This window comes from Melanerpes formicivorus, unplaced genomic scaffold, assembly GCF_026170545.1.
Source record: "Melanerpes formicivorus ecotype bairdi unplaced genomic scaffold, bMelFor1.0.p_v2 SCAF_14, whole genome shotgun sequence".
NCBI classification, from domain to species: Eukaryota; Metazoa; Chordata; class Aves; order Piciformes; family Picidae; genus Melanerpes; species Melanerpes formicivorus.
Window position 1 is genome coordinate 847,208 of NW_027142366.1, and position 25,064 is coordinate 872,271.

The 25,064-nt window shown below is 61.4% G+C and overlaps 1 protein-coding gene across 4 annotated transcripts in view; it reads right to left on the reverse strand.

Annotated features, from left to right (window-relative positions):
- Positions 1-25,064, reverse strand: part of LOC137445076 (lipase maturation factor 1-like) — a 210,548-nt gene that overhangs the window by 19,466 nt on the left and 166,018 nt on the right. For 2 of the 4 annotated variants that reach the window (XM_068146494.1, XM_068146497.1), the window contains 2 exons: positions 23,614-23,726; positions 5,561-12,321 (listed from right to left, as the gene is read on the reverse strand). In XM_068146494.1, coding sequence (XP_068002595.1) covers positions 12,147-12,321; positions 23,614-23,726 — 288 coding nt within the window. In that variant the 3' untranslated portion in view covers positions 5,561-12,146. Of the gene's footprint in view, positions 1-5,560; positions 12,322-23,613; positions 23,727-25,064 lie in introns of those variants that run through there. The other 2 variants (XM_068146496.1, XM_068146495.1) reach the window with 2 other exon arrangements.

Here is a 25,064-nt window from a genome sequence, read left to right on the forward strand (position 1 = left end):
GGCAGGGGCAGGGCAGGGCAGGGGCAGGGCAGGGGCAGGGCAGGGGCAGGCAGGGCAGGCAGGGCTGGGGCAGGGGCAGGGGCAGGGGCAGGGGCAGGGGCAGGGGCAGGCAGGGCAGGGGCAGGGGCAGGGGCAGGGGCAGGGCAGGGCAGGGCAGGGGCAGGGGCAGGGGCAGGGGCAGGGGCAGGCAGGGCAGGGGCAGGGGCAGGGGCAGGGGCAGGGGCAGGGGCAGGGCAGGGCAGGGGCAGGGGCAGGGGCAGGGGCAGGGGCAGGCACTCTAAGGGCTCCTGGGTGAGCATTGGAGGTTTTCTTTCACCTGAGGAAGAAGGGAAAAGCCCCAGGCCAAGGCTCTGCCCTTCCACCCCAGGGACTGCTGTAAATCACTTCCATGGTGGAGCCTTGCTCCTGAACAGAGCTACAGCAGCAGCCTGGGGAGCAGACACTGAACCCAGGGGATCTGACAGGCAGGGCAGAGGGAAGAAAGAGAGACACCACAACATCCCCCTGGTTAGGGTCAGTCCCTGTGTGCCATCAGCACAGCTGCAGCCAGCAGGCTCTGGGGGCAGTGCCAGTGGAGGCCTGGGGATTGGGAAGCTGCTGGTCAGGGATGGGGAGAGGCTGCCCAGGGAGCTGGAGGAGTCCTCATCCCTGACAGAAGCCATTTGGATGAGGAGACTACAGACATGGTTTGGTGGCCATGGTGGTGCTGGGCTGATGGCTGGCCTGGAGGAAGATGATGGCTGGCCTGGAGGAAGATGATGGTTGGCCTGGAGGATGGTGATGGTTGGCCTGGATGGTGATGGTTGGCCTGGAGGATGATGATGGTTGGCCTGGATGATGACAGTTGGCCTGGAGGATGATGATGCTTGGCCTGGAGGATGGTCTTTAGTTGAGAGCTGGGCTCCATCACCCTGGAGGTCTTTCCCAAGCCAAGCCAGAGCAGGACTCCATGGGAGCTGGGAGCATGGAGCCCATCCTGTTCTGGGAGAGCCTCCTCCCTGGTGCTTCCCAATTCCCAGGCCTCCACCAGCGCTGCCCCCAGGCCCTGCTGGCTGCAGCTGTGCTGATGGCACAAAGGGACTGAGGAGCATTGAGAGCAGCACAGCTCAGCCTCTGATAGCTGCTTCAGAGGGCTCCACATTGGCTGCTCCTCTCTCCCTCCCTCCCTGGCATATCTTTAGTGTAAATAAAAGGATAAACAGGGAGGAGGGAGGGAGGGAGGGAGGCAGGCAGGCAGGCAGGGAGGGGGTGGTGGCTTCCCAGTGCAATGTGCTCCATAAAGGCCAAGGAGTCTTAGCCCTGGGAACCCCCCCAAAAAGCAGCAGCAGCATCAACCAAGCCCCAGACAAACCCAAACGACCCCACAGCCAAACAAGCAGAGCTCAGAGAGGTTCCTTCCCCCCTCTGGTGGGTGGCTGGGCAGCTGGAGCCGGCTCTTTAAATATTAATCAGGGGCCTGATTGATATGCAGATGGGGCGCGGGGGAACAATGCCTGCGCAGCTGCGCAGCCCCGGCCGGGCGCGGAGCCGCTCTCCCCTCCCGGGGAATGGGGGCGCCGAGGCCGCAGGTGCAGGGCAGCCCCCGGCAGGGCAGCCCCCGGCAGAGCTCCTGCTCCGTGTGGTGCTGAGGGAGGGAGGCTCTGCCGGGCCCCGACGGGAGCGATGCTCTGCCGAACCCCGACAGGAGCGACGCTCTGCCGAACCCTGACGGGAGCGACGCTCTGCCGGGCCCCGACGGGAGCGACGCTCTGCCGAGCCCCGACGGGAGCGATGCTCTGCCGAGCCCCGACGGGAGCGATGCTCTGCCGAACCCCGACGGGAGCGATGCTCTGCCGGGCCCCGACGGGAGAGATGCTCTGCCGAGCCCCGACGGGAGCGATGCTCTGCAGGCCCCGACGGGACAGATGCTCTGCGGGCCCCGACGGGAGCGATGCTCTGCCGAGCCCCGACGGGAGCGATGCTCTGCCGGGCCCCGACGGGAGCGATGCTCTGCCGGGCCCCGACGGGAGCGATGCTCTGCGGGCCCCGACGGGAGCGATGCTCTGCGGGCCCCGACGGGAGAGATGCTCTGCGGGCCCCGACGGGAGACATGCTCTGCGGGCCCCGACGGGAGCTGCCCACCGTGCAAGGTGCTGAGCTGCGGGCTGCTCCCTGGCACGGCCTCCCTGGCACGGCCTCCCTGGCACAGCCTCCCTGGCCTCCTGCCCTGACTCCTGGCCAGTTGGGAGCAGCTCGGCTGGCGGCTGGGACCCGCGCCGGCCCCCGGCCAGGGCTTGGTTATTGTTCTGCTCCCGGGGGAAGGAGTAAACAGGAAAGGACAGGGCAGGAGCAAACCACTTTGGGCTGTGCTGGGCTGCTCTCAGTGGCCACCACTGCCTCCTGCTCTCCATGGGGCCATGCTGAGTGGCCTTGCCCCCCGGTGCCCACAGGACGAGGGGCAATGGTTGGAAGCTTGAGAAGGGCAGAGAGAGACTGGGGATGAGGAAGAAACTCTTGGCAGTGAGGGGGAGGAGATGCTGGCCCAGGCTGCCCAGGGAGGCTGTGGATGCTCCCTCCCTGGAGGTGCTGAAGGCCAGGCTGGATGAGGCCCTGAGCAGCCTGGGCTGGTGGGAGGGGTCCCTGCCCAGGGCTGGGGGCTGGGACTGGTTGGTCTCCAAGGTCCCTTCCAGCCCAACCCCTTCTGTGAATCCATGAAGCACAGAATGACAGAATCAACCCATGGTGGGGCCTGGAGGGGCCCTGTGAATGTCACCTGCCAGAGCAGGACCCCCACAGCAGAGCAGGACCCCCCACAGCAGAGCAGGACCCCCCCCCCCCAGCAGATCAGGACCCCCCCCAACAGATCAGGACCCCCCCCAGCAGAGCAGGACCCCCCACAGCAGATCAGGACCCCCACAGCAGATCAGGACCCCTACAGCAGAGCAGGACCCCCCCCAGCAGAGCAGGACCCCCACAGCAGAGCAGGACACCCCCCAGCAGAGCAGGACCCCCACAGCAGAGCAGGACACCCCCCAGCAGATCAGGACCCCCACAGCAGAGCAGGACACCCCCCAGCAGATAGTTTCATAGTTTCATAGTTTCATAGTTTCATTCAGGGTTGGAAGGGACCACAAGGATCATCCAGTTCCAACCCCCCTGCCATGGGCAGGGACACCCCACACTAGATCAGGCTGGACAGAGCCTCATCCAGCCTGCTCTTAAACACCCCCAGGGACGGGGCCTCGACCACCTCCCTGGACAACCCATTCCAGGGTTTCACCACTCTCATGGTGAAGAACCTCCTCCTCACATCTAGCCTGAATCTCCCCACCTCCAGCTTCATTCCATTCCATTCAGGACCCCCACAGCAGAGCAGGACCCCCACAGCAGAGCAGGACACCCCCCAGCAGATCAGGACCCCCACAGCAGAGCAGGACCCCCCCAACAGATCAGGACCCTCTCCTCTTCCTGCTGGGAGGGGACCACATCCCACCCCACAGGAGGAAAGCTGCCTCCATCCCCAGGGCTGGAGGTCTGCTCTGGCATCCATGGCCGGTGACCTGCAGGGGGGTTCTGGGGTGGTCATCCCCTGCTCCTCAGGCAGCCTCTGATATCCTCTCTCCTCTTTGCTGAGCTGGGGGCCAAGAAGAGAGGCCAGAGGCAGCCTTAGAGGCTGCTGTGGACAGCACCACCGGGAGCCTGCTGCCTCTGCTAGGCTGAGCAGTGAGGGGGGAGGTGATCCAGGCTGGGGTGGCAGCCAGAGGCCCCCAGGCCATCCCTCTGTCCTTGCTCTGAGCTACCCATGCTGTGTGGTGCCCACAGCCAGGGAGAGCAGGTCAGAGCCTTCAGCAGCATTTCACATAGCCACAGCCAGTGGCCCTGGATGCCCACAGGGCTCAGCTCACAGCCTGTGCTCTCTCCTGGCATTTGCTGTGAGCAGAACTGGGTCTGCAGGCAGGGAAGGACAGTGAAGAAGGATCTCTGTGAGGGCATCAAAGAAGGCAACCTCCATCACCACCCAGAGCCCCAGCATGATGGTGGCTGGAAGGGACCTCTGGGGATCACCCATCCCAACCCCCCTGCTCCAGCAGGGCACCCACAGCAGCTTGCCCAGGGGCACAGTGCCCAGGGGGGGTTGGAAGCTCTCCAGAGGAGACTCCACAGCCTCTCTGGGCAGCCTGCTCCAGGCTCCAGCAGCCTCACACCAAAGAAGTTTCTCCTCCTGCTCAGATGGAGCCTCCTGGGCTCCAGTTTGTGCCCCCTGCCCCTTGTGCTGTCCCTGGGCACCACTGAGCAGAGCCTGGCCCCAGCCTCTTGCCCCCCAGCCTTTAGCTCTTGCTTCATTAGCCCTGATGAGAATCCAACCCAACCCAACCGGTGCTGAGCTGCTCAGAGCCCTCTCCTGTGCTTCCTGAGATGGGACCAAGCCTTCCTTGCACCTCCTGCTCCCAGCTCTTGGAGCAGAGCCGGCCCTGGCACACAGCTCATTCCTCCTGCTGAGGGGCAGAGCCAGCTCCGGGGAGTCAGCCCGGGGCTGCTCCCTCGCCCTGGGAGCACCATGGACGCATCCTGCCCGCCAGGAGCAGCCCGAGGAAGCGGCCTGGGGGGCTGGGGATGAAGCCCCTGCCGCTGCACAGCGTTGCTAAGGTTTGCCTCCGTGGCTGCCATCCTCTCTCTCTCCCTGCCAAGCTTCCCTGCCCGGGCTGCCGGTGATGGATGACCCCGCGGGTACCAGGCGCAGGCAGCTGCCAGGCTGCTCCCCCCGGGGGTGCTGCAGATGGCTGCTCCCCCGCCCAGCTGCGCGCTCCCCGCCGGCCCTTCCCCGCCACAAAGGCACAGAGCAGGCAGTTCATGAGAGCGGAGGAGCCAGCAGGAAGGGCTGGGGGTGGCTCCGGGAGACGACCAAGCCGCCCCTGCCTCACCCCGGGAGCGGCACGTCCGGACCCGCCGGCGCTGCCCGCAGGCTCCAGCCGGCGCTGCGCAGGGGTCCTGGGGCGAGGCTTGTCCCGGGGCTGTGCTCACTCCCCCAGCAGCTGGGTCGCAGGGCTGCTTGGGTTGAAAACACCTTTGAGACCATGGAGTCCAACCTTCCCCAGCACTGCCAGGTCAGCACTGAACCCTGGCCCTCAGCACCGCAGCTCCAGGGCTCTGAAACCCCTCCGGGGACGGGGACTCCACCACTGCCCTGGGCAGCCTGGGCCAGGCCTTAGCAAGCCCTTCCCAGGTAGAAACTGGTCCCCATGTCCAGCCTAATCCATGTTCAGTCCCATCCCTCTCACCCTGCTCCCCCGGGAGCAGCTCTCTCTAACCTGGGCCCCGGCCCCAGGCAGGCTCTGGGCTGGGGCTGCAGCAGGGACCTGACCAAGCTCCCCTGCCCGGTTTTGAAGGGGCAAAATGATGCTCCTCAAAGGAAGGAGCCAAGGCCACTGCCCCAGCCCTGCAGCCTGGCATGGCTCCAGGTCTGCCAGCTGAACAGCAGCAGTCACAGAAGCAGAGGATGGCTTCAGCTGGAAGGGACCCTGAGGATCACCCAGCCCCAAGTGCCTGCCACGGGCAGGGACCAGGTTGCTCAAGGCCTCATCCAGCCTGGTCTTCAGCACTTCCAGGGCTGAGGCATCCACAGCTTCCCTGAGCAATTCCCTCCTCTCCAAAGCTGGGAACACATCCAGCCCAGGTTGCTCCACGCTCTGTAAGGAGCAATTACTCCTTCCACAAGGGAGAGGAAATCAGAGCCCTTCCCATAATCACCTACTGGATTTTATCAGCCTGTTTGGGTTAGGTTTGTGCCCCCCTGGCTGAGCCCTAATTGATTCTTTAATCTCTACAACTCTTTTATTGACTGATACAAGAGCCACTTAGCCCAGCAGCAGCAGCAGGGACACAGCCTGCAAGCCCCCCAAGCCCCATGGCCTGCTGCTGGGGTGAGCTCATCTGAAGCCAGTGCTTGATTTGATCATCTATCACGTATTTATTATTCCAACTAACCACTTGCAGGTGCTGGGAGTGCAGGAGCAGTGTCCCAGCAGCAGCCACACACAGGGAGAAGCTCAGCACTCTGCAGCCTGGCCCCCAGCTGCTGCCAGGTCCCCAGGCTGGGACAGGGGACAGGGGGCAGAAGCTGATGTTTTGGTGATGGAGCTCCCCCAAACCTCACTGACTGTTGAGAGCTGCAGGCCTGGGCTTGTGCTGCCTGGGAGAAGGAAGCAGGGCAGGATGGAAAGTCCTGGTGCCATCCTGGAGAGGTCTTCCAGAATCAGGGCTGGGGCACAACTCACACAGGGATGATTTGGTGCCACACATCACCTCCTGCCTCCCAGCTCTGCCAGAGGAGGATTGCTCTTGTGGCAAGAAGGCAAATGGTCTCCTGGGCTGCATCAAGGAGGTCTCCCTCCCCTGTACTCCACCAAGTGAGGCCACAGCTGGAGTCCTGGGTCCAGGTCTGGGCTCCCCAGTTCAGGAGAGACAGAGAACTGCTGGGGGGAGCCCAGGGGAGGCTATGGAGGTGCTGAGGGGCCTGGAGCAGCTCTGGGAGGAGCAGAGGCTGAGAGCCCTGGGGCTGAGAGCCTGCAGCAGAGCAGCCCCAGAGGGGAGCTGAGCAATGCTCAGCAAGAGAGAAAGGCTGGGGGGCAAGAGGCTGGGGCCAGGCTCTGCTCAGTGGTGCCCAGGGACAGCACAAGGGGCAGGGGGCACAAACTGGACCCCAGGAGGTTCCATCTGAGCAGGAGAAGAAACTTCTTTGGTGTGAGGCTGCTGGAGGCCTGGAGCAGGCTGCCCAGAGAGGTTGTGGAGTCTCCTCTGGAGAGCTTCCACCCCCCCTGGGCACTGTGCCCCTGGGCAAGCTGCTGGGGGTGCCCTGCTGGAGCAGGGGGGTTGGGATGGGGGAGCTCCAGAGGTCTCTTCCAAGGATTCTGTGGCTTCAGGCAGTGACCAGGCAGCAGCACATGGATGTCCCCACAGAGCCTTGCAGCAGGCTGGCACAGAGCTGGTCCCCAGAGGGTCAGCACTGCAATCAGCAACTGGAGCAGTGCAGATGGGCTCCAGGAGCTCAGGCTGGCACACCCAGCATCAGACCCACGGGTGTGGGGCTGGGGCTTAGTTCTGGGAATTTCTGTGTTGGTTTGCTGTTCCCACAGCCCTGGGGCAGGTTCTGGCCCTTTGCCATCCCGTGGGACAAGGCAGGAGGGGTGGCACAGGGACCTGACCTCAGCTTAGCTCTGGGGCAGCCTGAGGCCACCTCAAGCCACAGGGCTGCCACTCCTGCAGAGAAACCTGCCAGAGATGTCCTCCCCAGCACAAAGCAGGAGGTTTGCTCCTTCTCAGCCTGAGGGGGGTGGGGGCTGCTCCCACCGGGCCCCCTGGCAGGCTGAACTGCTTCCAAAAGCGGAAGCCAGGAGTCGGCAGCAGCTAGAAAGCAGCCCAGGAACTGACAGCCTGACTCGGAGCCATTTAGCGAGGGGCTTTTAAGATCAATTAGTCCTGCATTAATCTCCAAGACTTCGGAGCTGGGAATCCCCCCAGGATCCAAGCCACTCAGAGCAATCCCCCAGCGAGGGAAGGGGCTGAGGCTGAGGAGCTGGGTCCCAGGCAGCCCTGCTGGGAGCGGAGGAGGTCGATTTCCACATTGCTCTCCCCCTCCTCACTTGGCCAAGCTCCTTCAGGCCAGCCCCGAGCCTCAGCAGCAGGGGAATGTGGTTGCTTTGAGTGGCAAGACCCTGCTGTGGCTCCACTCTGAACCCCAGCTGGGGAGCAGAGCGCAGGCAGGGGGCTGGGAGCTTCCTTTGTCTCATTAAGCCCCAGATCGATCCGTAAGGAAAATAGACTTCTAATGGGAAAAGTTTAGTGCAAATGGAAGCTTTTAAAGACTCCTTTTGACTGACAATAACCTGAAGACCCTCCAGGAACTCCAGCCCAGAATAATCAGATTAAATGAAAACTAATCTAGGATGCTGAAATCCATCCCATGCTGCTCTAAACTTGGAGCAGCTGCCAAACGTAGCCTACAGGTTTGAGGCTCCTGCCCAGCAGCTCACACTGCATTGTTCAGCCAGGCTGAGGCTGCTGGGGAGGGGAAAGGCTCTTCCCTTTAACAGGGCTTAAAGCAGAGCCAGCTTCTCCCAGCAGCTGGGCTCCAGGCACCCCCAGCCAGGCACCCCCCAGCCAGGCACAGAGTGGTTTGGGTCGGAGAAGACCTCTCAGGTCACCGAGTAGCTGCTGAGCCCTGCACTGCCAGGGCACCACCGTGGCCCCAGCACCACATTTACAGGGCTTGGAAACCCCTCCAGGGGTCACAGTGTCATAGAATCAGTCAGGGTTGGAAGGGACCACAAGGATCATCCAGTTCCAACCCCCCTGCCATGGGCAGGGACACCCCACACTAGATCAGCCTGGCCACAGCCTCAGCCAGCCTGGGCTTAAACACCCCCAGGGACAGGGCCTCGACCACCTCCCTGCACAACCCATCCCAGGGCTTCACAGAGAAGGGCAACAGAGCTGGGGAAGGGTCTGGAGAGCAGGGCTGGGGAGGAGCAGCTGAGGGAGCTGGGGGTGCTCAGCCTGGAGGAGGCTGAGGGAGACCTCAGTGCTCTCTGCAGCTCCTGAGAGGAGGCTGCAGCCAGCTGGGGTTGGGCTCTGCTCCCTAGCCTCAGGTGACAGAAGGAGAGGATCTGGCCTGAAGTTGTGCCAGGGGAGGCTTAGGTTGGAGCTGAGGAACAATTCCTGTGCTGCCAGAGTGGTCAGGGCCTGGCAGAGGCTGCCCAGGGAGGTGGTGGAGTCCCCATGGCTGGAGAACCCTGTGGCCATGGCTCCTGGGGCCAGGGGTTGTGGCCAGGGTGGTGCTGGGCTGGGGTTGGACTGGCTGAGCTCAGAAGCCTTTTCCAGCCCAGCCAGTTCTGTCATTCCATCTGAGGAAGAGGAGCTTGGCAGGAGCAGGCCTCAGAGTGATCCTTGAGGTGGATTTACAGAGCAGTGACTTGGGAACAGCACCAACCCCTGCTGCCAGGGCACAGCTCAGGGCAGGGCAGGGCAGGGGGGGAACAAAAACCTGCCCAGGGAAACTGCCAGGCCAGAGGAGAAGCCAAGGTGGTTCCCATTCCCCCAGCCCCTGGGGATGGAATGATTTCTCCTTTCAAAATGCTGTCCCAGGGCAAGGCTCCCAATCCAGTGCCCTGCATGCAGCTTGCTGGCTGCCTGGGCGTGGGGATCACCTCCCCAGCAGCAGCCCACGGTGCAGAGAGAGCTTTTGGTGTGAAAGAGAAAGGGAATGGGGAAAAACCCAACCCACAGCAAGCCCAAAGTGAACAGCTGGCAGCAACCAGGAATGGGAATGGGAATGGGAATGGGAATGGGAATGCTGCTCTGGGTCCCATTAGCCCTGACCCAGGGGCTGGAAAACAAAGGAAAGTGATTAAGCTGGGGAAGGGAGGCAGGGGGAGGGGAGGCCAGCACTGCTTGCTGCTGGTGAGCAGCCCATGAGGGGTGTCCAGGGAATGTTCAGCACCCATCATCATCCTCCTCCACCCATGCAGGGGTGAATCCTCCCCCACCAGGCCATTACCAAGGCTCCCTGGCACCAGTGGAATGGACCAGGGCTGCCCACTTGTGCTGAAGGATGGATGGGGATGGGGAGCAGAGTGTGGCTGGGGCAGAGTCAGAGGAGTGGAGGTGCTGAGCAGGCAGGGCTGGTGCTGGTGGCAGGGGTCTGCAGCGTGGCCATGGCTCTCCTGGCCTCTGGGAAGGTGCAAGGTCCTTTCATGGAGGAGTGCCTGATGCCACCCAGGCAGGGAGCACAGGGCTGCTCTGTGCTGCTCCTGGCCAACTCACCTGCCCAAGAGGTCCTGCCCAGGGCCCTGGGAGGGCTGAGAAGTGAGCTGAGCTCCACCCTTGCTCCATGCATCCAGCTCCAGGGCTTGGCTTCAGCTGAGGAGGACCACAGCAGCTCCAGATCCCTTCTGGCAGCTCCTGGCCTCACACAGGTGGAGGAGCTCAGGGTGAGGCTGTGCCCTCACCTTCCATGCCCAGGAAGATCCCCATGGGCACAGCCTGGTCTCCATCACCCCCAGCTCCTGGCTGGGGCAGCCAGGCCAGGCAGGATGCTGATGGGAGCAAGATGCAGGCCTGGGGTGCTCTGCCTTGCCCCTCCACGTGGGATGGGAGCAGGCTGCTGCCCCATTGTTCACTGCAGGGCACTGGCTTCCAGCTAGGGCAAAGGCTGAGCGCAGCACAATCGAGTCATGAATGTTATTTATGACCTGGAGAGCTCCATGCACTGCTCCAAGCCCCACAGCTCAGCTCTCTGCCTTGGCTTGGTGCAGCTGGGGACCATGCAGGACCTCCCCAGGCCTCAGCCAGGAGCTTGCAGAAGCCTGGTGGCTCTGAGCCTGGCACCTCTGTTGCCATCCTGGTTTTCCTGGGTGCCAACAGCCAGCCAGGCCTCACCCTGCTGCCTCACCCTGGGACCCCCCAGAGCTGCCATCACAGGACCCTGGAGCCTCCCAGGTCACAGAAGGCTCTTCCTGCTGCTTGCAGCCATCCCAAGGCCCTGCCAGGCTGGTGGCCCCCAGGGGAGGGCAGCTCTGCCTCGGGCACCGAAGCCCTTCCGAGCCCAGCACACAGCAAGGCTCTTCCCTTGCTCATGGCTTGGGCTGGCTTTGCTCTGGAGGGTGAGAGCCTCCTTGCCAGCCTCCAGGGCACTGCAACTCTTCTCCAGGGGGTGCCAGGGGAGCCTCACTGCAAACCCCCTCTGGGAGAAGCCAGGCAAGCTGCTCTGTGCTTCTCCTTGCCCTTGCCTGCTGCATGGCCCTGTGGACCATGCCTGTGGGGTGCTCAGCTCCTCCTCAGCACTGCTCAGGCAGCTGTGTGCAGCACCAAACTCCTCCAGCTCCCCAGGGAGGAGGATTTCAGCCCCAGAACAGAAAGCAGCAGGCATAGAAGCCCAGGTTCAGCACACAGGAAGGTAAAGCCCTGCAAGGCTGCACTCAAGCCCTGCTCTGAGGTGCTGGGGCTGGCACAGCCTTGGTGAGCCCAGGGGCACCGGCAGCGGTGTGCCAGGGGACGTGGTGGCTGCACAGGGCTGTGCTTGTCCTGGGGCTGCCACAGAGCCCCCTGGCAGCTCCCAGCAAGGAGCTCTTTTGGGTTGCTCAGCAAACCTGTGGCTGTCTGCAGGCAGTCCTGACACAGCTGGGAGCTCTCTCTTGCTTTGCTCTTTCTTTTCCCCCTGTGAGAAGAGCCTGGCAGAAGGTGCTGAGGAGCCAGCAGCCACTGGCCACTGCCCTGGCCACTGGCCACTGCCCTGGCCACTTGCTGCCACATCCCTGCTCAAACTCCCCTCCCACCACTGGGATCCTGGGCTTCACCAGGCAATATCCACGGCGGGGACAGCTTGGGTGGCTTCAGACACAGACTGAGAGGAGGGAAGGCTGCAAAGCGAACAGGAGGGACAGGGAGAGCCAGGGCGAGGTCCCAGGGTGTCCTCTGGTGATTGCAGCTCAGACTGGCCATGGAGCTGTGGTGAGGTGCTGGCAACTGGGCCCTTGCCAGGTGAGTGTGGGGAAGCTCTGCTGGGGACAGAGAGGCTTTGATGGCTCTTTACTGGAGGTGCACTGGGATGGGGTGGGATGGATTGGGTCAGGCAGGGCTGGCATTGGGTGGGGATGGGGTGGGATGAAGGAGCAGTGCCCCATGCTGAGCCACCTCCACATGAGCCAGCTGCAGAGGGGGTCCTGGCTCTCAGCCTGCTGCCAGACCCCAGGGAACTTGTGAGCCCTGGAAGGCACTCAGTGAAGCAGGAGGCCACCCCAAAACCTCCCCTGGTGCCTCTGCAGCTACCACCCAGTGCAGTGGGGTGAGGGAAAGCAGCCCCCCGGCCCCCCAAGCCTTCTCATGGCACAGGTACACCTTCTCCCCATCTCCTAGAGCTGATGCTTGCCAAGTGGCACAGCCAGCCAAAGCAAAGCAGGCAGCAGGCATGGCTGTGGTGAGAAGGACAAAGAGAGAGGTGAGAGAGCCCAGAGCAGAGCAGCAGGAGGGCAGGGGGGCTGGGAGCCTTCTGTGCAGGACGTGCAGGCAGGGGAAGGGATCAGGAACGCGGAGGGCAGGAGGTGTCCTTCCCAGGCAGCTCCTGCTGCCCCTCTCCCCAGCTGGTCCCTCTTGGCCTTGCTTGTCCTCCTCCATCAGTTCCCCCCTGGGTATGGCCAGCTCCTGGCTTCGTAGAACTTCTTCAGGCCCTGGAGGTTGACAGGGGGGAAGTAAGGACCCAGCCTCCTGCGGAGCCACCAGCTGCCCCGGGCGGCGTGCCTCCCGCCCGGCCGGCTGAAGCGGTACTGGAAGTGCTCTCCTCGGACCCACCTGCAGGGACACAGGGCACAGCCTGCTCAGGGGGCTGCTGCAGCTGGCTGAGCCTGCTGCCGGCCCCTGGCTGGACAGCCAGCCTGGCTGCCTCCACACCCCCTGCTCCTGCCAGCCCTGCAGCACCGGCGGCAGAGCCGGGGAGGGATTCTGGCAAGGGCCTGCGGTGCCAGCGGGAGAGGAGGTCTGAGGCTGGAGCAGGGCAGGCTCAGGCTGGAGGAAGGAATTCCTTAGTGGGGGGGGGAGACTCTGGCACAGGTTGCCCAGGGAGGCTGCGGTGCCTCACCCCCAGAAGTGTTCAAGGCCAGGCAGGATGAGGCCCTGAGCAGCCTGGGCTGGTGGGAGCTGTCCCTGCCCATGGCAGGGGCTTGGAACTGGCTGAGCTGCGAGGTCCCTTCCAGCCCAACCCATCCTGTGAACACCTCCTCCCTCACCCCCTCTGTCCCCACCTCTCTTTACAGCCAGCTCTGAAAGACTAATAATAACAGCAGGAGAATGACTTTTCCTTGCTCCTTTGTTCTCCTATTCTGAGTGACTCTGAGTGACCCTGAGAGTGACCCTGTGACATTGACCCTGTGACAGTGACTCTGTGACTGTGACCCTGTGACAGTGACCCTGTGACAGTGACCCTGTGACATTGACCCTGTGACAGTGACCCTGTGACTGTGACTCTGTGACATTGACCCTGTGACTGTGACTCTTTGACTGTGACCCTGTGACTGTGACCCTGTGACTGTGACCCTGTGACATTGACCCTGTGACAGTGACCCTGTGACATTGACCCTGTGACAGTGACCCTGTGACTGTGACTCTGTGACATTGACCCTGTGACAGTGACCCTGTGACAGTGACTCTGTGACTGTGACCCTGTGACTGTGACCTGTGACTGTGACCCTGTGACTGTGACCCTGTGACAGTGACCCTATGACTGTGACTCTGTGACTGTGACTCTGTGACTGTGACCCTGTGACTGTGACCCTGTGACATTGACCCTGTGACTGTGACTCTGTGACTGTGACTCTGTGACTGTGACCCTGTGACAGTGACCCTGTGACTGTGACTCTGTGACAGTGACCCTGTGACATTGACCCTGTGACTGTGACTCTGTGACTGTGACTCTGTGACTGTGACCCTGTGACATTGACCCTGTGACTGTGACTCTGTGACTGTGACTCTGTGACATTGACCCTGTGACTGTGACTCTGTGACTGTGACTCTGTGACAGTGACCCTGTGACTGTGACCCTGTGACTGTGACTCTGTGACAGTGACCCTGTGACTGTGACTCTGTGACAGTGACCCTGTGACAGTGACCTGTGACTGTGACTCTGTGACAGTGACCCTGTGACTGTGACCCTGTGACTGTGACTCTGTGACAGTGACCCTGTGACTGTGACTCTGTGACTGTGACTCTGTGACTGTGACCTGTGACTGTGACCCTGTGACTGTGACTCTGTGACAGTGACCCTGTGACAGTGACCTGTGACTGTGACTCTGTGACAGTGACCCTGTGACTGTGACTCTGTGACTGTGACCCTGTGACATTGACCCTGTGACAGTGACCCTATGACTGTGACTCTGTGACTGTGACTCTGTGACTGTGACCTGTGACTGTGACCCTGTGACTGTGACTCTGTGACAGTGACCCTGTGACAGTGACCCTGTGACTGTGACCCTGTGACTGTGACTCTGTGACAGTGACCCTGTGACTGTGACCCTGTGACAGTGACCCTGTGACTGTGACCCTGTGACTGTGACTCTGTGACAGTGACCCTGTGACTGTGACCCTGTGACTGTGACCCTGTGACAGTGACTCTGTGACTGTGACTCTGTGACTGTGACCCTGTGACTGTGACTCTGTGACTGTGACTCTGTGACTGTGACCCTGTGACAGTGACTCTGTGACTGTGACTCTGTGACTGTGACTCTGTGACTGCCTTTCTGCCCAGGACACTTTCAGCTACAGCCCCCAGCTCCCATCCCGGCTCCCATCCCATCTCCCTGCCCAGCTCCCATCCCAGCTCCCATCCCGGCTCCCATCCCAGCTCCCATCCCAGCTCCCATCCCGGCTCCCATCCCAGCTCCCTTCCCAGCTCCCATCCCAGCTCCCATCCCAGCTCCCATCCTGGCTCCCATCCCATCTCCCATCCCAGCTCCCATCCCGGCTCCCATCCCAGCTCCCATCCCATCTCCCATCCCAGCTCCCATCCCAGCTCCCTTCCCAGGTCCCATCCCAGCTCCCATCCCGGCTCCCATCCCGGCTCCCATCCCAGCTCCCATCCCGGCTCCCATCCCATCTCCCATCCCAGCTCCCATCCCGGCTCCCATCCCGGCTCCCATCCCGGCTCCCATCCCGGCTCCCCCTGCCCCAGGCAGCAGCAGCAGCAGCAGCAGCAGCAGCAGCAGCAGCAGCAGCGGCAGCTCGGTGCTGGGAGCCGCATCTGCTCCCTGCCTGCCCTGGGAGCTGACAGCAGGGGAGGTTTTTCACGCCGTGCAGAAAGCAGCATTCATCAGTGTCGCAGACACGTCGGGAGGCGAAGGCTGCGGCGGGGCCTGGGGAGGCTTCGGCGCGGCTTGATGTAGGGCATGCTGACAAGGGAAGGAGCGAGAGCCCCCCGCCGCCCCCGGGCCGCTGCACCGCCGCCCCCGGCCCTGCCTTCATAAACCACCCCGCGGTGTAAAAACGTCAAAGTCGTGTCAGTGCTCATTTCGAACCTGCTCTGCTTCGCTACCAAAACACAAACCCTGCTACTGAGCGGGCGGCAGGCGGCCGCTGCCTGCCCCCCGGCGCTGCACCTCGGGCGGCCGCTGCCTGCCCCCCGGCGCTGCACCTCGGGCGGCCAGCAGCGCTCCTGCCCCCCGGCGCTGCACCTCGGGCGGCCGGCAGCGCTCCTGCCCCCCGGCGCTGCACCTCGGGCGGCCGGCAGCGCTCCTGCCCCCCGGCGCTGCACCTCGGGCGGCCGGCAGCGCTCCTGCCCCCCGGCGCTGCACCGCTCCTGACCCCGGCGCTGCACCTCGGGCAGCCGGCAGCGCTCCTGTCCCCCGGCGCTGCACCTCGGCGGCCGGCAGCGCTCCTGCCCCCCGGCGCTGCACCTCGGGCGGCCGCTGCCTGCCCCCCGGCGCTGCACCGCTCCTGCCCCCCGGCGCTGCACCTCGGGCGGCCGGCAGCGCTCCTGCCCCCCGGCGCTGCACCTCGGGCGGCCGCTGCCTGCCCCCCGGCGCTGCACCTCGGGCGGCCGGCAGCGCTCCTGCCCCCTGCCAACATCCTCAGGGGACGACGCCTTGGACGCCTGCCCCGGCCCCGGCCCGCCCGGGGGAAGCGGGGGAGATTGCCGATGATGGAGAGAACCGCACCCCATTAAAGGTCTGCTGCAATCGCATCTCAATTCAGACCTCGCCGGGGAGCCAGCGGCAGAGGCTGCCCCAGCCCCAGGCCGCCGGCGGCGCCGCTCCTCACCTCCCTCCCCGCCGCGGGCTGCCGGCAGCGCTGCTGCGCTCAGAGCCCAGCGCTGGGCTGGGGGGGGAGGGACCTTTAAAGCCCCTCCGGTCCAACCCCACTGCAGACAGCAGGGACAGCTGCAGCTAGAGCCCTGTCCAACCTGACTGGGAATGGTTCCAGGCACAGGTCAGCAGCCTCCCTGGAACTGCGTCTCACCACTCTCAGCAGAGACAATCTGCTCTGTCTGATCTGATCCTCCCTCTTTTAGCTCAAACCATCCCCCTTGTCCTCTCACCACAGGCCCTGCTCAAAAGCCTGTCCCCAGCGTTCTGATGGCCTCTCTGAGTCCTGCAAGGCCACCAGAAGGTCTCCCTGGAGCCTCCTCTTCTCCAGGCTGAACAACCCCAACTCCCTCAGCCTGGCCTCACAGCAGAGGGCTTCCAGCCCTCAGATCGTCTCCATGCTCCCCTCCGGCCCTGGCCCACCAGGTCCATGTCTCTCCTGTGCTGAGGACTCCAGAGCTGGAGGTCTCCTGGCTGGAAGGAGAACAGAGCAAGCACCTGGCTGCCTCCCCATCCAGGAGCACAGGAGGTGTCCCTGCCCATGGCAGGGGCTTGGAGCTGGATGATCTTCAGTGCCCCTTCCAAGCTAAACCCTTCCAGGATTTCAAGAGTCTGCAAGATCCAGGGAGGAGCAACCTGCACAAGGCCAAGGGCTGGGGAGTTTGCAACCTCTGTGGAGCTGTGCTCCTGGAGGAGCTGAACCACTCCCAGGGATGAGCTATAAAGCTCTGGTGGACCTCAGCTCAGAGCTCCTCACTGCCCTGCACTGGGAGAGCCTCCCTAAGGTTCAAGGTTCCCTGGGACTTCCCCTCTGGGCCATGGAAGTACCCAAAGGACTTTAAGCAGCTGCAGCAGTCAGTGTGGTGCAGGAGAGGGGAACCTTGAGTGCCTCCAGGCATCAGAACATCTCTGAGCAGCAAGATGCAGTGGCAGAGCCCAGACCCTGGGCATCTTCTCTGTCCTGGGATTGGAAGCTGTGGGAGAAAAGTGGCAAACTGGAGCCTGTGGGAGGCTTTCCTCTAAGGCTCAGGGATGCAGAGGCTGCAGAGGTCAGAGCTGCTCCAGTATGCATCATCCAGCTGGGTGCCTTGGGCCTGAGGCAGAGGATCTGCAAACCCCTCCAGAGCTGCCTCCCTGGACCTGCTCCTTGCTCTTGGGACTTGGGGAGCAAACACCCCCCAGAGCAAATCATTTCAGGGCTCACAGGGTTCAGAGGCATCACTTGGACCCCTGGGCAGCTTGTGGCCTGAGTGAGACACACTCATGGTGGTCACCTGCTGCCCAAGAGACTGCTGCAGGCTGCAGGTCACCTTAGCAGCAGCTGCTTGTGACATCCACAGCTCTGGGGCTCAGGCAAAGGCCTTCTGGCTGCTGGAAGGGATCCACAGGACCCTTCTGACACAGGGACCTGCATCAACCTCACTGCTCAGAAGAAATGGGAAGAGCTTCAAGGTGGTCATGAAGAAGTTACCTGGCTCTGCCTCCATGGAAAGAGACCAAGGGCCCAGGAGGTCACTCAGAAGGATGAGCAGGACTCAGGCTTCCAAGGAGGCAGAAGGGTCAGGAAGGACAATCCCAGCTGCCAGCACCTTCCCAGGATTTACTGAGTGAACCTAGGCTGGAAGCTCCTGCTGGCTCCTGGGGAAGCACCAAGGGCCACATCCAGGCAGGGAAATGGCAAGGGGAGCTGGTTTGAACTGAAAGAGGGAGATCCAGAGTGGAGAAAAAGAAGACATTTGTTGAGGCTGAGGGTGATGAGAGCCTGGCCCAGGCTGCCCAGAGAGGTGGAGCTGCCCCATCCCTGGCACCACTGCAGGCCAGGTTGGTTTGGGCTCTGAGCAGCCTGCTCTAGCTGCAAAGGTCCTTGCTGACTGCAGGGAGGGTGGACTGGGTGGGCTTCAGAGATCCCTTCCCATCCATTCCATGGTGCTGTGACCACTGAGCCATCCAGGAAGGCCTCTGGAGGTCCCTTCCCATCTATTCCACGGTGCTGTGACCACCAAGCCATCCAGGAAGCCCTCTGGAGGTCCCTTCCGCCCCAGACCCTTCTGTGACTTGCTGAGCCTGTGCCAGGATGCTCTGCACAAACCCTCACTCTCCATCACCACCCAGATGGGGCCAAGCTGCAGCCTGGAGATGAGCCCAGCCCAGGGCTGCAGCTCCTCAGCACTCCAATCCCCCCTGCCCTGGCAGATGCCCGGCAGCAGCTGCGCCGCCGCCCGCCGGAGCCCGCCTCGTCCATCAGCCGGCTGTGACACCTCCCAACTGGATGTGGTAGAAATTAGCAGCGATCCTGGAGCTGCTGGGGTGCAGGGCTAAATCTCCCAGACAGCTGAAATTAGTTCCAGAGGCTGCAGCTGTCTCCTTGCAACAGCTGAGGGGTTCCAGGGAACAAGAAGCCTCCCCCTGCCCCGAGCCCTCGGGTTCTGTTAGGATTAATGGTCTGAGAGGGCAGGGAGGGGGGGAGGGAGGAAGGGAACCAAAACATGGGGAAGTCTCTCTGCTTTGGGGTTGGTTTCTTTGCCTTTGGTGTTGGTTTTTCTTATCTGGAGGTTCCCCACTTCCCTGTAAATCAGGCAGCAAGTGGCAGTGGCAAGCACAGAGTCACTGCAGCGACAGAGCCTCCGGCATGGGCTCAGCCCGGCCCTGGGAGCAGCAAGGGTCATAAATCCATCCTGGCCCAAGCCTGCAGGACAAGGGCAGGCTTCGTGCCTTGGCTTCCAGTGCTGCTGACTGAGGTTTGGTCCTGCAGAGCCAGAGCAAGCCAGGGGCAGTCTGTGCTCAGACAGTGGTTTAGTGTCCGGCTGGAGGAGGCGTTGGGCGACCTGGTCCAGCAGGAGGTGTCCCTGCCCACGGCAGGGAGCTCAGAACTGGATGATCTTCAAGCCCCTTTCCAACTGAAGCCATTCTGCCACCCTGGATTTTGCCCTAGGGGCAGGTTGGAGAGGTTCAGAGGCTGTGTCTGTAGCAAGGGCAGAGCAAACCTTGGAGGAAGGACAGCTGCCTGCCCCTGGGGCTCCGCACAGCAGCCTGGGCTGCTGCTGGCTTGGACAGCCCCAGCAGGAGGCTGCAGTCTGGCAGGGGGGTGGGCATGGGGCTGCCAAGGCAGGAGCTGCCCTTGCCAAGGGTGATGCCTCCCATGGCACATCCACAGCAGACAGTGAAGCTGCCCCACAGCTGCTCCTGCCACTGCTGGCAGGTGGGGCTGCAAACCTCATTCCCACCCTGCTGCCTCAGGAGGAGCTTTGCCCTCCCTGGCAGCACTGCAAGGCTGAGGCTGCTTTCAGCAGTGGAGTGACTGAGTGCTGAGCACTTCAGACCTGGGGAAGCTTTCCTTTTAAATGGCTGTGCTCAGGGAGGGAAGAAAGGAGCTGCACCAAACACTTCCCCACGGCAAACCCAGTGAGAAAGCCACAAGAATCACAGAACAGAATCACTCTGGTTGGGAGGGACCTTGATGGCCACCAAGTCCAACCTTTACCCCAGCACTGCCAGGGCACCACTAAGCCATGGCCCTCAGCACCACAGCTCCAGGGCTTTGAAAGCCCTTCAGGCACAGGAAGCTTCACCACTGCCCTGGGCAGCCTGGGCCAGGATTTGATACCTTTGGGGGAAGCAATTGTTCCTCATGTCCAACCTAAACCTCCCCTGGTGCAGCTTGAGGCCATTGCCTCTTGTCCTGTTCCTTGGGAGCAGAGCCCAAACCCCCCCGGCTGCAGCCTCCTCTCAGGGAGCTGCAGAGAGCAATGAGGTCTCCCTCAGCCTCCTCTCCAGGCTGAACCCCCCCAGCTCCCTCAGCTGCTCCTCCCCAGCCCTGCTCTCCAGACCCTTCCCAATCTCTTTGCCCTTCTCTGGACCCTCTCCATCCCTTCAATGTCCTTCTTGGAGTGAGGGTTCGAGGTGCAGCCCCAGCAGTGCCCAGCCCAGGGGCACCCTCCCTGCCCTGCTCCTGCTGCCCCCCCCCTGCTGCTCCCAGCTGGGCTGCTGGTGGCCTTCTTGCCCAGCTGGGCACCAGGACAGGAGCTGGAGCACGAGCACAAGGTGCTGCTGTGGCTGGGCTGCAAGTCCTGCAGTGGCCAGGGGTTAGAACCAGAGACTCTGAGCACCCAACCCCAGACCTGGCTTTGCTGCTGTGACTTCTCTCCCCTCCTTCTGCAGGCACAACTCTGATTATTTCTGGGGGCTGGGGGTTGTTTTTCCTTGCTTGTTGCCCTGTGCTTCCAGGAGGGGCTGTTAGCTACTCCTGCATTTCCCAGCCCCCCCTCCCCTCCCCAGGCTGAGATTTATGGTGGCTGCTGCTTTATGAACCATCCTGCCTCACAAGGATGTTTTGTACACCCACCCTGCACAAGCACCCCCAGTGCTGGAAGGAAAGCTTCACACTCAGGCAGGCTGGGCCCTCAACAATGCCCTCATTTTTAATCACTCACCTGGTTCTCATTTTGAGCTTTATCACACTTGAGCAAATGCTATAATTTCTGGAGCTGTAAAGGAGCTACCAGCTTTGGTCTCAGAAATTTCATTTTGAAGGCATTAACTCATTCTGAAGGTCCCTGGGCTGGGGGAGGTGTAGAGTTTCCATTAGCAGCAGAGACTCCGTGGAGGATGGAGGGAAATGTTCCTATGGAAAGCAGTCCCTGCCCCTAATTATTTAGTCTAGCAGGGAGTGAAAATAATTAAGGCTCAAAATTCCCTTTAGAGTGGAGGAGTCAGGGGGGGAGAGAGGGGAGGAGAAGGAGCTGTGGTGTTCTGCCTGGTTCCAGCCAGCTGCTGGAGGAAGCTGAACTGTGGTGGGCACAACATGGATAGGCAGATAGAGAGATAGAGGGAGATGAGAAAGAGAGGAATAGATAGAGATAGAATGATAGCTGGAGAGAGAGAAACAGAGATAGAGAGATAGAATGATGGTGGATGGATGGATAGATAGATGGATAGACAGACAGATAGATAGATAGATAGATAGATAGATAGATAGATAGATAGATGGATAGATAGATAGATGGATAGATGGATAGATGGATGGATAGATAGATAGATAGATAGCAGGGTGGATAGATAGAAAGAATGAATGCTACACAGACCTCTGCTGCAAGGCCAGGCTGAGGGAGCTGGGGCTGTGCAGCCTGCAGGAGAGAAGGCTCCAGGCAGAGCTCACAGCAGCCTGCCAGGAGCTGAAGGGCTGCAGGAAGGCTGCAGAGGGACTGCTCCCAAAGGGCTGCAGGGCCAGGAGCAGAGGCAATGGTTTGAAATGAGAGCAGAGCAGATTGGGATTGGAGGTGAGGAACAAGTTGTGCCCCAGGAGGCTGCTGGAGCACTGCAGCAGGTTGCCCAGGGAGGTGGTTGAGGCTCCCTGCCTGGAGCTGTTTGAGGCTCTGAGCAACCTGCTCCAGGGGAGGATGTCCCTGCTGCCTGCAGGGCTTGGACTGGGTGAGCTCTGGAGCTCCCTCCCAGCCCAAACCCTTCTCTGATTCAATCTGTCTATGCTCAGCACTGAGGATCATAGAGTTTTAGAATCCCAGCCTGATTTGGGTGGGAAAGGACCTTTCAAGCTCCTCTAATCCACCCCCCTGCAGCCAGCAGGGACAGCCCCAGCCAGAGCAGGTTGCTCAGAGCCCCAGACACCCTGAGCTGGGGTGGTGCCAGGCTTGGGGCATCTCTCATCTCTCTGGGAATCCTGGGCCAGGGTCTCACTACCTTCAGTGCAAAGAATCTCTTCCTTCTCTCCAGTCTGAATCTCTCTCTTTCAGTTCCAACCATCCCTCCTTGCCCCCTCACCACAGGCCCTGCTCAGAAGTCTGTCCCCAGCTGCCTGTTTGGTCCCTCTAGGGAAACTCAGTGCAGTGCCCACGTCCCAGGGGTTTGGATTTGGCCTGCTAAACCCCAAAGCACGACCCACAACCCAGGGTCAAGGATAAAATGGGATGTGGAGCCTGGGCCAAGCCAGCAGGAGTGGCACTGAATTGCCAATTGCATTTCATGGCACCCAAACCCACAGCAGAGCCACCCAGACCTGCCAAAGCAGAGCTAGTGCCAGAGCAAAGGCAGCTGACACCCAGCCCTGGATGCTGACCCTGCCCTGCTATCAACTGGCTGCTAAAGAGTGAACACAGGAGCTGGGCTTTGGTCCCCCCCTGCTGAGGCCTGAACCAAAGCCCTGACAGCACCCAGGCTGCTGTGTGGTTACTGAGCAGACCTCCTCTGCCTGCTCTGCCATCCCCAGCCCACAGAGCCAGCAGGGAGGAGGATCTGCTCTGCATTTTGCTCAAGCTGCTGAAGAGTTCACTTCTCACCTGCTACAGAGCACAACAAAGGCCCTGAGGCACCACCTGGAGAGATGGAGAGAGCCCAGGGGAGGCTGCAAAGAGGCTGAGGGGCCTGGAGCAGCTCTGTGAGGAGCAGAGGCTGAGAGCCCTGGGGCTGAGAGCCTGCAGCAGAGCAGCCCCAGAGGGGAGCTGAGCAATGCTCAGCAAGAGCTAAAGGCTGGGGGGCAAGAGGCTGGGGCCAGACTCTGCTCAGTGGTGCCCAGGGACAGCACAAGGGGCAGGGGGCACAAAGTGGAACTCAGGAGGTTCCATCTGAGCAGGAGGAGAAACTTCTGTGGTGTGAGGCTGCTGGAGGCCTGGAGCAGGCTGCCCAGAGAGGTTGTGGAGTCTCCTCTGGAGAGCTTCCAATCCCCTCTGGGCACTGTGCCCCTGGGCAAGCTGCTGGGGGTTGCTGGTTGTCTCCTAAGCTCCTCTGCTCTGGTGCAGGCCAAGCACAGACACAGATCCAGCTCCAGGATAAAGCACCTTGGGCTGTGCAAACCCTACCAGAGAAAGACCTCTGGTGAAAGGCAGAAGTCCTCAGTGGGGTAGGTGTGCAAGGAGCCTCTCCTCAGAAGCTTCTGGGGACAGACTCTGCTCAGGCTGAACACCATCAGCAGGGTTCATGAGGAAGTTCATGCCACATGGTGCTGCTGTGAACCCTCAGCCTTGTTTGCTGTGCATCCTAAGAGCCTCAAATGGAAAATATTAGCAAGAGCATAACACTGCCTGGGTTGATCCAAAGCTCCCTGAAAATGTTTTCTCAGCTAAAAATAACTCCAGCCACAGCAGAGACCTTTGTGCAAGATGTGCCTTTGTAGGAGACCTTGGGGTTGCAGCCCTGCCTTCTGCTTGCTGCTGTTTGCTTTCTCCCTTCGTGGGCAACACAAACACTTCCAGGACAGGAAGCACTGCTGCAGGGCTGCCTTGTGGAGATGGCACTTTGGGCCTGAGCTCTGCCAGGGGTCAGGGCACAGACCCCACAGCTGATGGGCAGGGGACCAGCACTCACCACTGCTGGCCAAGAGAAGCAACATGGATGGGCAAGGAGCAATGGATGGAAGCTGCAGCACAGGAGCTCAACACCAGGAGGAACTTCTTCCCTGGGAGGGTCCCAGAGGCCTGGAGCAGGCTGCCCAGGGAGGTTGTGGAGCCTCCTGCTCTGGAGCCTTCCCAGCCCTGTCTGGATGTGTCCTGTGTGACCTGAGCTAGGTTGTCTGGTCCTGCTCTGGCAGGGGTTTGCTCTTGATGATCTCTTTGGGTCCCTTCCACCCCCTTGCATCCTGTGAGCTGTGATCCTGTGATGGAGACCTGCACAGAGCTCCTGGGAAGGGGCTCAAGCAAAAGGTCAGCACCAGGCAGGTGCTGGAGCAGCATCTCTTCACACCTTAACCCCACTCTGTCTGAGGGTTCCACCCCACCAAGAGAAACCAGGGCTGTCCCTCCAGGCCAGAACAGCTCCCTGGAGCTGTCCAAGCCTCCCAGCTTACCGTGGGGGCTCTCTGCCTGCAAAGGGGTTGGTTGCCAGCAGGGACAGGGCCTGCTCCTCCTGGGCCAGCAGCTTCCCAGCCAGGTGGATGATCCACTCATTCTGCTCATAGGTCTGGAGGAAGGAGGCAGAAACAGAGGCATCAGACACTGCTGGGCCTGGCATGAAGAGCCAGCAGCAGGGCAGGCTTAGGTTGGCTGTTAGGAAGAATTTCTTCCCCAAAAGGATCTCTGGGCACTGGCCCAGGCTGCCCAGGCAGGTGCTGGAGTCACCATCAGCATGAGGAGCCCAGGGCCATGGTCTCACAGCTGTCAGCAGGGAGATGTCAGCTTCTGGCTGCACTTTCCCAACCAGGAGACTCTGTAACTGTGCTCCTCACATCCCACAGCTGTGCCCTTCAGCCCCCAGCTCTCAGGAGCCACACTCCAAGCCGTGCTGGCAGAGCCTGGCCCTGCAGCTACTCCCACTCCAGGAAGCCAAACCCTCTTGCTCTTCACAGAGATCCTTGCTGAGGCTCCACAAAACCATTTCCCTTTCTGCTGCCTTTCTCTGCCTCAGGCTTCCAGGAAGCCTTTTTGCCCTCCCTCCTTTCTTTGCCTGTGTCCCTGAGTGGATTTTTTCCCTGCCAGCAGTAGGGGACACTGTGGGAAAGCAAAACCCAGCAGCTGTACCTGCAGGGCTGGGACTAAGGCAGAGCAGGGAGGCAAAGCTGCTCTGCAAATCTCCTCTCATGCAGAGTTTGTTATTTGTGTTGCTAAGGGCAGCAGGAGGGAAGGGAGATGGAAACCACCAAATGCTGGTGGAAAGGTCCATCCAGAGGCAGCTCTGCCTCACAGGGCTCCTGATCCATGCTCACCACACTCCAGGACAAAACCACAGTTACTAAACCAACTGCTCTGAAAAGTTGGTGCAGAGCTTGTTCCTCACCTCCAATCTCAGTCTGCTCTGCTCTCATTCCAAACCATTGCCTCTGCTCCTGGCCCTGCAGCCCTTTGGGAGCAGTCCCTCTGCAGCCTTCCTGCAGCCCTTCAGGTCCTGGCAGGCTGCTGTGAGCTCTGCCTGGAGCCTTCTCTCCTGCAGGCTGCACAGCCCCAGCTCCCTCAGCCTGGCCTTGTAGCAGAGCTGCTCCAACCCCCTGAGCAGTTTCATGTTCCCTCCTCTGGAGCTGCCCAATCAGCTCCAGGTCCTTCCTGTGCTGAGGGCTCCAGAGCTGGATGCAGCCCTGCAGGTGAGGTCTGAACAGAGCAGAGGGCAGGATCCCTCTCTCCATCTCTGGCCTTGCTGCTCTGGATGCAGCCCAGGCTGATGCTGGCCTCGTGTGCTGCAGGCTGAGATTGTGAAGCCTGACTCAGCCCAGAGGCTCTGCAGCAGCGCAGGCAGCTCCCAGCTCCCAGCCTCCAGGCCCTTAATGAGCAGCTCCCTGCACAGCAGAGCTTGGGCTCCTGGTTTGTG